We start from the raw sequence: 12,588 nt of genomic DNA on the forward strand, positions 1-12,588 counted from the left end.
ATAAATTAAATATGGTTATAACCAAGAGGAAATGTCTATTACCCAAATGATTATAACCAAGAGGAAATGTCTATTACCCCAAAACAAGGTATTATAACTTGCATACCAAAAGGTGGCAAACCAAAACAATACAATCAGTCTTTAAAATAATATTTATAAATTAGCATCAAGTTGCATTGCAGAAAGGATGAAGTCAGTTTTAACAATCTAAATTAATAATGACCAGACAGGATTTATACCTGGTAGATTTATTGGTGAAAACACCAGATTGATATACGATTTTCTACACTCCTCCTCATTGACTTTGAAAAAGCTTTTTATACAATATCCTGCATTTTCATAGAACAAGTTCTTGATTTTTTCAAATTTGGAAATTCCATAAAACACTGGGTTAAAACTTTTTTTAACAAATACCAAATCAGCAATAACGCAGAATAATTTTCTATCAGATTTTTTTTAAATTGAAAGAGGTTGCAGACAGGGGGATCGTTTATCCCCTTACATTTTCTTGTTATGTGCAGAAATTGTAGGAGTATTATTTAGAAAAAACGAAAATATAAAAGGTATTACTATTGAAGACTCAGAATTTTTGATATCACAATATGCTGATGACACCACACTTATTTTACCAACCGAATTAGACCATTTATCGGATTTGTTATCACATAAGCAACACGACGGGTGCCACATGTGGAGCAAGATCTGCCTACTCTTCCGGAGCACCTGAGATCACCCTAGTTTTTGGTGGGGTTCGTGTTGTTTATTCTTTAGTTTTCTATGTTGTGATATGTGTACTATTGTTTGTCTGTTTGTCTTTTTCATTTTCAGCCATGGCGTTGTCAGTTTATCTTAGATTTATTATTTTGACTGTCCCTTTGGTATCTTTCGTCTCTCTTTTATTTTAGAGGGTTCACAAGAATCCTTAGATGCATCTCTTTGTGTTTTAGAACTATATGTTGAATGGTATAGTCTCAAGATGAAATTAAAGAAAACAAAGGTAGTCTGGATTGGGAAAAAGAAATATAGCCAAGATACTATGTGTGTAAAGTGGGGATTGGAATAGGGTTCCAACAGATTTACGCTCTTGGGTATTAAATATTCAGTAGACTTACAAGAAATGGAAACACTAAATTTTGAACTCAAATTTAAAGAGATAGAAAGAACAATGAAAAGTTGGTCAACCAAATACTTATCCCCAATTGGAAAAAAATACTATAATTAAAGTCTTATAACTTCAAAGCTCAATCACCTATTTCTAACTTTACCAAATCTTAATAATGGATTACTAAATCAATTCATAAAAAAAATATTTGATTTTATTTGGGATGGTAAACCAGACAAAATTAAAAGAGAAACAATTGCTCAAATATATGAACTGGGTTTATGTATATATATATCTTTATTCTCACAAACCAAATTACAAAGGTATAGAGATAATTATACATATTTCAAAATTACATAAATAAATAATGTACGAAAGTAGATAGAGGCATTCACAATTGTTCACCCAGAAAAATTCAATTTGTTATTGATCTCCTTAATAAGTTTACATAGTTCGTTCAGTTCTGAACATTTTTTTGAATTCATTAAGTCATAAAACTTCAATGTATTTGGACTATTTCTATAGTAAAATGCAATACATTGTTTTCTACAGTTATCAAAAGCTGAACAATTAAAAATGTAATGGTATTCATCACCAATGGCATCTGAATTACATAATACACATTTTCTGTTTTCTCTTTCTATTTTTTGCCATCTTCCAGTTTCTATTGGAAATTTCATGTTCAAAGTTCGAAATTTAAAAAATAAGGATATTTGCCTATCATCCAAAATATTAAAATATTTTTCAAACTCCAAAGTATCTTTAAATAAACGATAATTTAATGCTTTTGGTGATTCCTGTAGGCTTGCTAGCCATTTTTGTTTGAATTGATCTATTAAATTCTGTTTGATGGTTACATGTAGCCATGTTTTATTTACAAAAAAGATATTGTCCCATACATATGACAAGCCACACGTGTCTAAAATTGACTTGACTTGTTTTAACCATAAAATATTTGTGCCATATTTGGCATTTGCTAAGTTATACAAAATAAAAGGCAATTTGTCAGGTTTTCCGGTTACCAACTTGAACCAATAATTTATCATTCGTAACTTAATTGAAATATCAAATGGATATCTTCCCAATTCACCATAAATCATAAAATCAGGAGTAGACTTTTTTACTCGAAGTAATATTTTACAAAATTTAATATGAACCCTCTCGATTATTGAATTATTTCCAAAACCCCAAACTTCGCACCCATACAGAAGTATTGGTTTAAAAATTTTATCAAATAAATCAAGTTGGCATTCAATTGACAGATTATGTACTCTACCTTTTCGAATAATATCGTACATAGCATGTGTTGCTTTTTCACATTGCTTTTTTTTAGCTCTTGAAAAATTTCCTGATCTAGACAGTAATACACCAAGATAAGTAAATTCACTCACAATATCTAGTATTATATTATTATACTTAAAAACAATATTCTGCGGTAGTCTACCTTGTGAAAAAATTACAATCTTACTTTTTTCCACATTTACTCTTAGTTTCCATAACTCACAATATTCATATAAGGAGTCCAGTTGTCTCTGTAAATCTATCTGAGATTCTGCCATTAAGACAGTATCGTCAGCATATAAAATGACAAACAATTTTAAATAAACATTTAACTCTATTTCTAACTCATCAGAGATAGTACACAAACCTTCTATATTATTATTCTGTAAAAACAATTCCAGATCGTTAAGATAAATAGAAAAAAGCAAAGGAGAGAGATTCTCTCCCTGTCTAACACCAATGGAACAAGGGAAAAATTCAGAAAAATCTGATCCAAAATGAATACGTGATTTGATATTATTGTACATGTTGACAATAACGTTATACATTTTCCCGTTAATCGAATGTTTAATAAGTTTTGACCAAAGACCAGACCGCCAAACAGTATCGAAAGCTTTTGCAAAGTCAACGAAAGCACAATATAATTTCTTCTTTTTCCTCTTTAGCAACTCAAATAAGATGTGAATAGCAAATATATTGTCTACTGTGGAATAACCTTTTCTGAAGCCAGCCTGGTTTTCATTTAATAATAAATAATCCTCTAAGAAAGAACTCAATCTAAGATTTAAAACAGATGTGAAAAGTTTTCCCAGGCAGCTGAGTATAGTAATTGGTCTATAATTTTGGGGATCAGATTGGTCACCCTTGTTTTTATAAAAAGGTATAATATTTCCCATAAGCCATATTTCAGGCAAAGTACCAGAATCAAAAATCATATTAAAAAGTTTCACATAAACGGGTATAAAAATGTGTGATGTGCTTTTAATAAATTCGTTGATTAATAAATCATCGCCACTAGCCTTTCCGTTTTTCAAGTCTCGTATACACTTAATAATCTCATCTGCGGTAATTTCTGAATTGGACTTAACATGTTAAATCTATAACAAAACATCAAAGGATTAAAACTCTATAACAAAACATCAAAGGATTAAAACTAACTTGGATAAGAAGAATAATTAAACAAACTAATAACTATTGTAAGTTACTAACTTGTAATGAAAAATTTAAATTTAATGAATTATTCTTGGTAGTTCCAAGAACACAAGTCAGAAATCGTTTTTGGCAGGAGGTTTTTAATGCTTGGACTGAACTCCAAACCAAAGTAGCTATTAAGAATGAATATGATTTTATCACGTCTAATCTTTGGAACAATAAAAAAAAAAAAAAATGATAATCAAATCCCTCTGTATAAAAAATGGACTGAAAAGGGAGTCTGGCTAATAAATGATTTAATTGATAATGATGGACATTTAATGAATTGGCAGGAATTTGAAAAAAAACATATAATATTGATACCAATTTTCTTATATTTCAAGGAGTAATGTCAGCTGTTTATTCCTATATGAAAAGTCTTAATATTAAATGTTATCAGCTTATAAAGCCTTATGGACCAGTTATACCAACTACTATTTCTATATTTATGGAATCTACAAAAGGATCAAAGCAATGTTTTAAATGAGAAAATAACAAATATCACATCACAGGAAAAGTGTCCTTAATCCTAAATAGACATACAGTGGAGATCACTTCTAACCTCTCATTAAATCTGTCAGGAGAACTGTTCTAGAAAAGTACGTAGAACTGTCAGCCTGACACCTTTTAGTCAGTTCTAGGTTAGAACTGTTCTAGCTAGAACTCATTTGGTCAGTTCTACCTAGAACTGATTTGGACAGTTCTACCTAGAACTGATCCTGACAGTTCTACCCTAGAACTGACCCTGACAGTTCTAGCTAGAACTGACCAGATATTTGGTCAGTTCTACTTCTAGAACAGTTCTACGGTTAGAATTGATTTCTAATTCTACGGCTAGAATTGATTTTTAATAAATTCTACGGCCAGAATTGATTTATAAATTCTACGGCTAAAATTGATTTATAAATTCTGCGGCTAAAATTGATTTATTATAAATTCTACGGCTAGAGTTGATTTATCAGTTTTAAGAACACTTGCCTTAATATAAAGGGTTGGAGAAAAAAAGTTTGTTTCCAGTTTTTGGTGAAAAAACTAATTTGTTTTGGACCCTGAGAAAAAAAAATTGTTTGTTTCATCCTCAGCTGCCACTATATGTAATGCTAAAATTGAAAGAAAAATATTGTTTTCGGTTTGTCGCTAAACAAATAGATTGTTCTTCGCCGAAGTCGAAAAAAAAGTTTGTACAGAAAAAAAACCCATAGCCCCCCCCCCCCCCCCCCCCCCGAAAATCAAATGGTTGCTGCCTTAGAGAACATGTTTAACCTGTTAACCCCACCATATTATGCATGGATGTCCCTGTTCCAAGTCAGGAGCATGTAATTCAGTGATTTTCTTTTGTTGATGTGTTACATAAATTTTTGTTTTTCTCTCAATTTTTGTACATAAATTAGGCCGTTAGTATTAGGGGGGAGGGCATTATTATTTGAATTGTTTTACATTTGTTATTCCGGGACTCAGGATTGCTCATTATCACATAACAAAATTATCGGACCTCAATAACCAATATAATATCTGTTTACGAGTAGTTTTCATACCTCGGACGACCTGTTTAACAAAAATCTTTTGACCGCATCAATCTAAACTGCCTTTATTTGCTTTTTCTTTCTGCAAATCTATATAGGTGCACAGTACTTCTGTTTTAATTTTATGTCTAGAGGCACTGTAATATACAAGTAATAGCAATTTTGGGGAAAAAAATGTAAATGTTCACATCAATTTATAGTGCCAGCATGCAGGGGCAGCTAGATCCAGGCTGGGGGTCTAACTATATGCTCCCATTCATATGCATTGATGTTAAAAAAAAAGTGGGGTTCCAACCCCTGGACCCCCTCCCCTTGATCCTCCAATGAGCATGTCCTTGTTTTATTCAAAATATTGAATCATAAACAAATATCAGTAGTTTTTATACTTCAGACTGAGTCGTGTAATAAAATCTTTTGACTGCATCAACCAAAACTTACCATATTTGCTTTTTATTATGTAAATCTATATAGCTGCACAGCAATTCAGTTATAATTTTAGTTCGAGAGGGACTGTAGTATATTAATAACTGCAATATTGGAAATCAATGACCACAAATTTTTTGCCAGCATTTCCTATTTTTATTCAAAATATCGCATCAGAAACAAATATCAGTAGTTTTCATACCTCAGACTGACTCATGTTACAAAATTATTTGTCTGTATCAATCAAAACTGACCATATTTGACAGCATCAACCAAAACTGACCATATTTGACCACATCAACCAAAACTGACCATATTTGCTCTTTTTTATACAACTCTTATAGTCGCATAGTAAATCTGTAATATTTTTATGTAAGGATGGAGTGTATAATCATTATAATACAAATGATCTATATTATAGGGTTATTGCATGAATTTTGGGAAATATTGTTCCGAGTAGAATTTTATACTGCGCGTGCTTATATTTTTATATCAGGATGGATTGTTCAATATAAACATGATAAAGGAAAGCAACATTGGAAAACAAAATTATGTTCACATCAGTTTAAAGTGCCAGCATGTCCTCTTTCATTGTCTTTTTAATAAAAATTTTGAATCGTAAATTAATTTCAGTAGTTTTGATATCTCAGACTGACTCATGGATATAACAAAATTATGTGTCCGCATCAACCAAAACCATGAAAACTGACCATATTTGACCGCATCAACCAAAACTGACCATATGTGACAGCATCAACCAAAACTGACCATATTTACACTTTATAATGTAAATCTTAATATATATATATATATATCTATCAGATTTATGGATAGATGGAATAATATTCTCCACAGTAGTTCCGTGAAATTGATGGATCTATTACACGCTGAGGCGTCTCATAAACTTTTAAATTTACAAACTAGTTATAACTATCTTTACAATAAATCATGCCAAGAACTTTCCGGTCCTGAATTGCTCACCATCAACGAGCGCCTCCATGACATCTTGCGCATTGAATCCCGGAAATTACACAAAAAACAAGTTAATAAATTTAAACGAGACAGCGTACTTTTTGACACTGTTGTTAGAGAGCAGACCACCTTAACTCTCAATCGTACCATCATAACCGGGAAAAAATCCCGGAATCGCCGATTCAGGAGAAAAAAACAAGGCTGCATGAACTCTACAAACACTGTAGTCAATTTGTCATCATTAGCTTTGTCGGAGATCGAAACTAAGGTACTGTCAAAAGGTCTTATTTTTTGTCCCACGCCGGGCAAAATAGATTCTATACTTTTGGAAGATGACCTAGACAAGTTAGCAAGATCCCTCAGAATCAAGGAATATTTTTCTAAGGACACCACAAAAAGTTCCACTGATAGTGACATAAGTGATCTCGACTCAGATGACGACCAAGATGATGTCGATATTCCCAGATTCAGGAAAAAAAGTTCATGGATTCCTAAACCCAGTAAATGTGCTACTTTAGAACATATTATTGACAAAATTAAATCCGACGTAACACATCTGTCCACTGCTACTTCCCAAACATTCAACAATTTATCTTCTGAAGAAAACGAAGCTGTGCGGTTACTTAAAAACAGAGACGACATTATAATTTAACTAGCAGATAAAGGTATCGCTGTTGTCGTCATGGACAGATGTGACTACATTCAAGAGGCGGAACATCAACTCTCTGATGAGAGATTCTATAAGAAATTAGACTCTGACCCCACCCCTCAATTTAACAAAGAGATCACCACAAACCTGAAAAGCATGTGTGAACAGGGACATATTGATGAAACCACATTTAAATACCTAAAACCGGAAAAATCAAAGCCGGGGCGTTACTATCTGCTGCCAAAAATACATAAAGTCAATAATCCAGGTAGACCAATTGTTTCCGCCAATGACCACCCTACAGAGAAAATATCAGAATTTATTGACTTTCATCTCCGACCACACGTAGAAAATTTACCATCATATATACAAGACACAACACATTATCTTAAAAAAATGGAATCTTTGAACCCTCTCCCACCTGAAACGATCCTTGTCTCGCTTGATGTTACCTCCCTCTATACCAATATCCCCCATGACGATGGTATTGAAGCCTGTAGGGAAGTCTGGAACTCTCGTAACACCTTACATCCACCAACTGAATGTCTCATCCAGCTTCTAACTTTGGTATTAAAATGCAATAACTTCACATTCAATGGTGAACACTTTCTCCAAGTTAATGGAACAGCAATGGGAACAAAGATGGCCCCGTCTTATGCCAATATTTTTATGGGGAAATGAGAACAGAGAATTCTCAATTCTTTTCTTCATCAACCCCTCTCTTGGTTCCGATTTATTGACGATATTGACATGAAGTGGGACAATACTGAACAATAACTAGATTTGTTTATTCAACACGCCAACGATGCCCATCCCTCAATAAAATTCACATATGAAATCTCTGACTCTAAGATCACATTTCTTGACACTACAACGCAAGTGAGGAATGGAAACATATTTACAGATCTGTATTGCAAGCCCACAGACAAACATCAATATCTGTCTCCTTCAAGTTGTCACCCTAAACATTGCACCAAGAGCATTCCCTACAGCCAGGCCATACGAATAAAAAGGATTTGCTCCACCAACGAAGTTGCCAAAAAACGACTACAAGAACTTCGCGGTCACCTAAAACATCGAAGCTACAAAAGGAAATACATTAATAAAGGTTTTTCTCGTGCTAGCAACATCAGCCGAGATGAACTTTTACAATATAAAGTCAAAAAGGTCAACAGGAGGGTGCCTTTTGTGTTGACTTACCATCCAAAATTTGACAACTTAATTGTCTGACCTTATCCGCGAAAGTTAGAAAGATATCGAAAAACATCCTAAACTATCCAAAATCTTTCCCGAGCCACCTGTACTGGCTTTCCGCAGGCCCAAAAGCCTTAAAGACTTGCTGGTGAGAGCTGAGTTATCCTCTCAAGCAGGCTCTTCGTCAGTGGGCTCTTGTAAGGGTTGTGGAAACAAACGATGTCTGACTTGCAAACAAATACTGGATACCCAGACTTTTAACAGTCACTCCACTGGTACAGAATACACCATATTTTGCAATGTTAATTGCAAGACTACAAATGTTGTGTATCTCCTACAGTGTAAATGTGGAAAACAGTATGTAGGCGAGTCAGAACAGCCGTTTCACAAACGAATGAACGGTCATCGTAGCGACTACCAATGCAAGCCAGACCTCCCGCTTAGTCGACATTTGAGATCCCCTAGCCATACTAAGGCAGATCTCAATCGACTGACCATTACTATCATTGACCACAACTCTGCTTGGTCTAGGGAGGATAGACTTACTCGGGAAAGATTTTGGATAAGAAAATTAACAACTTTGGCACCAAATGGGATAAATGAAAAGATGTAGTTCGACACCATGCAGTGCTTCACATCTGGGTTATATTACTTATTATTACAGTCTCCGTTTCTATTTCTTTACCTTATTCATCTCTAAAATAAATCTGTTGAATATAACAATTTAAATTGCTTAATTTTTTGCGGGATGTATAAGTACCAAGCCACGTCCAACTATTTTACTTTAGTCAAAATTTGTTATTATATTTTAACGGCCGTTTGTTTTAAACATCGCAGACTCTAATGTAACTACACTACAGTTGTCAAATCTGAAATATTTAGAAATTTAGACCGTTCAGTGCTGTTTATTTGGATTTCTTATTGACGCAATCTTTCTTGTAACATCATAATTTCGACACCGTTAAAGCTTTAAAATTGTGCTAGTTCACATCGCACATTATTATTTTTATTTAAAGCATATATTTGAACTCTCTGATGTAATTAGTCATATAACCTATGTCATATTCAACAAATTTTTAGAATGGTGCAAGCGTCTTAACTAATGTTCGGTTTGCCTTTTTTATTGTATAAATTTCAAGATTTAGTAAAAGTTTAATCTAAGAAGACTTAAAGATGATTCATTTAACATCAGAATCTGACTGACGAAGGATATCTGTTATCCGAAATATTTATAAATAATTACATTTATAGTTCCTTTTTATATCATTGGTGTTGTTATGTACACTTTTTAGGCGTTTATATAATTTATTTTATTGTGTACATGTATCGTTACTTGTAACGATCCAGCTCCCACGTGGGAAAATCGTTGACTATTATTCAGACGTTAGATAATATATATATATATATATATATATATATAAGTCTATAGGCGATACTATGCAGATAAGGAAAAAATTATATCAGTCTAAAGATTTGCACAACGGTACTGATATAAGATGTAATAATACGAAAATGTTGTTATTAAATCGTGTTCACATCTTATATCAGTACCGTTGTGCAAATCTTTAGACTGATATATATATATAAGCCGCATAGTAAATCACTTATCCATGTAGTTACATATCACGATGGATTGTATAATTCAAATGACAGCAATAATATTGTAACACATTGGCTAAAAAAAAAATTTCACATCAATTTAGAGTACCAGCAAATTTCTGCAAGTCCTCTTTTTATTCAAAATATTGAATTGTAAACAAATTTCAGTAGTTTCGATATACATGTATCAGACTGAGTCGTTTTAACAAAATTATTTGGCCATATCAACCAAAACTGAACTTATTTACACTTATCATGTAAATATATATGGCCTCATTGTAAACCAATAATATTTCTATGTCAGGACGGATCGTATGATAAAAATGACACCAACTTTGGAACACAATACACCTATATTGCTAATCCTGGCTGACCCGGCATCTTGAACTTTTGAAGTATACAACAATCACTTTTCCATTGTGGCATCAGATATTTTGTTTTATGATGTCAAATTTTTACGGGAACCTGTGCGATATCCAGTAATGTCAGACAAATAGCGGTAAGGTGTATTTATACCATATCTAAAATTTTAGCGCACCCTTATTTTCTCTCTGTATCCATAATAATGAACCGTCACTAAAGTGACTTTTTAAGTCAGTTAGTTTGTGATGTTTTTTTTTTATACAAAACTATTTTACGGCATCATCCAACACTCACATGACTTGATTCATATACTTTATTTTAAAATAAAAAGTACAGGTATGGGAAGTTCTCTTCTTGGAATAGTATACTGTTAATATAATTTGAAGACAAATGGAAGAAGGCAAAGAAAAATGCATGATTTTGTTTGTAGCCGAACGTCCAGTGGCAAATGCTTCATTCATGTTCAGATGAGTATATTTTTACTGAGTTTCAGACTCCCAGATATCATTTATAATCGTTATGGATAAGTCTGGCTAAATTGACGAGATGGTGCAAATGTATATAGTTTTATTTACGTTATAATACAACACTTTTATCATTAATATCCAATAATTCACCCACTGTACAATTTTCGTATGAACATTTGTCAAAACAGAATCTTAAATGAATGTAAATCCAAGGATAACAAGGTAAATTACGATTAAAATTCCATGAATTAAATGCAGAGATATATTTATGACATGTATGAAGAGACTGTTAAAAACGGGGAACGAAGAAACGTAAACAATGATGTTTCCTATGCAATCTTATAAAAATATTTCTCCGATGAGTTGGATAACCTCCTATTCACTTCGATATTTGTACATATAACGTATGATTTAGTCAGTTTTACATAGAACTGATTCTGACAGTTCTACTTAGAACAGTTCTAGGTAGGACAGGTTAGAACAGTTCTATGACAGTTCTCCTGACAGTTCTAATGAGAGGTTAGAAGTGATCTCCACTGTAATATTATTTGGAATGAAATATGCAGACTACCATTTTACATTACTAAAAATTCAAAATTACAGTGGCTCCAATGCAGGATTAATCATAGAAATTTGAGAACTAATAAATTACTCTACAAAATTAAAGTCTCACAAGAGAAAAAGTGCACTTTCTGTACGGACTCAATAGAAACTATAGAACACATATTCTGGACGTGTCCAACAGTTTTTGATGTTTGGGAAGAACTTAATAAATGGATATATTCAAAAGTCCAAATTGAACTACCACTTAATTTAGATATTGTCTTATTTCAGATATTAGAAAAAAACAGAAAAAAAACTACATAAGATATCTCATAATATATACAAAACAAAAATACAATGTGGACAACTAAATACTGTAGCCTTAAAAAATATCTTTAAAAAAATCTGTTTATTGAAAAAATAATATTTTATAAAAATAAACCTTTGCAAAGAGCGTACGCCTGCTGGAACCCCTGGCTCCATCTAATAGAATGATTTTATAAGTAAACTTTCACGTAATAAAAATATCTTCCCAATTAATGCTACCTCAGATTTAGATTTTCTGTTATTTTTTTTTAAAATTATTATTATTAATATCATACGTTTATAGAAGGATTCAAAATATCAACTTTATGTACTTGTCTCGATTTTGCTGATGTACTATGAACCTACTTACTATTATTATTATATATGTAGTTTTTGCCAATAAACACATTACCAAGAAAATAAAAACAAAAACAAAAATAAAGAGTGTTTTTTTAATTTGAATTTCAATTTGGTGTTGCAATACTTTTTTCCATGTGTATACTTTTCCCTGACTCTGTGGATGGTATGTACGGCTCTTTATTTGCTTGATTATTTTCTTTTACAGAAAAAAGTCAAACTTCCCCTTCGAATTCCTTCCCACAATCATGCTGAATTACCTTTGGTTCTCCTAATTCCTCGAACACACCTTTAAATTCCCGTTTAACAGTCACCTAATTTGTGTCCTGCAACGGACGAAAATTGTGTTTCTATAAGTGACTTTATGTCTTTGCATTATCAACTTAAACTATTTGCAAAAAAAAAATGCACACCTTGACTTTCAAATGCAGCTTTGTTTTTAAACTTAGCCGTTAGGGATTTGTAATATAGTTCTCATATATTTTGTGAGGGCATGATACTAACTCCTAACGGGAGGGATTGTCCTGGATTTTCATATGATGAAGACATACTCTTTCTAGCAGTTGAGATCACGAGCTGGCATGTCAATAACTGTTATGTAGTCCCTTGTTGATAGAT

The 12,588-nt window shown here is 32.6% G+C and overlaps 1 protein-coding gene across 1 annotated transcript; it reads left to right on the forward strand.

Moving 5' to 3' along the window:
- The first annotated feature begins 7,174 nt into the window (after positions 1-7,174).
- On the forward strand, positions 7,175-7,822 carry LOC139486661 (uncharacterized). The gene has a single exon (XM_071271585.1). The coding sequence runs from the start codon at positions 7,175-7,177 to the stop codon at positions 7,820-7,822; it is 648 nt and encodes a 215-aa protein (XP_071127686.1).
- Positions 7,823-12,588: the final 4,766 nt, after the last annotated feature.

Source organism: Mytilus edulis, chromosome 8 (genome assembly GCF_963676685.1).
Source record: "Mytilus edulis chromosome 8, xbMytEdul2.2, whole genome shotgun sequence".
NCBI lineage: Eukaryota > Metazoa > Mollusca > Bivalvia > Mytilida > Mytilidae > Mytilus > Mytilus edulis.

Excerpts from the sequence above, each read along its gene's own strand:
- LOC139486661 (XM_071271585.1), top strand. The coding sequence starts at position 7,175 with ATGGACAGATGTGACTACATTCAAGAGGCGGAACATCAACTCTCTGAT.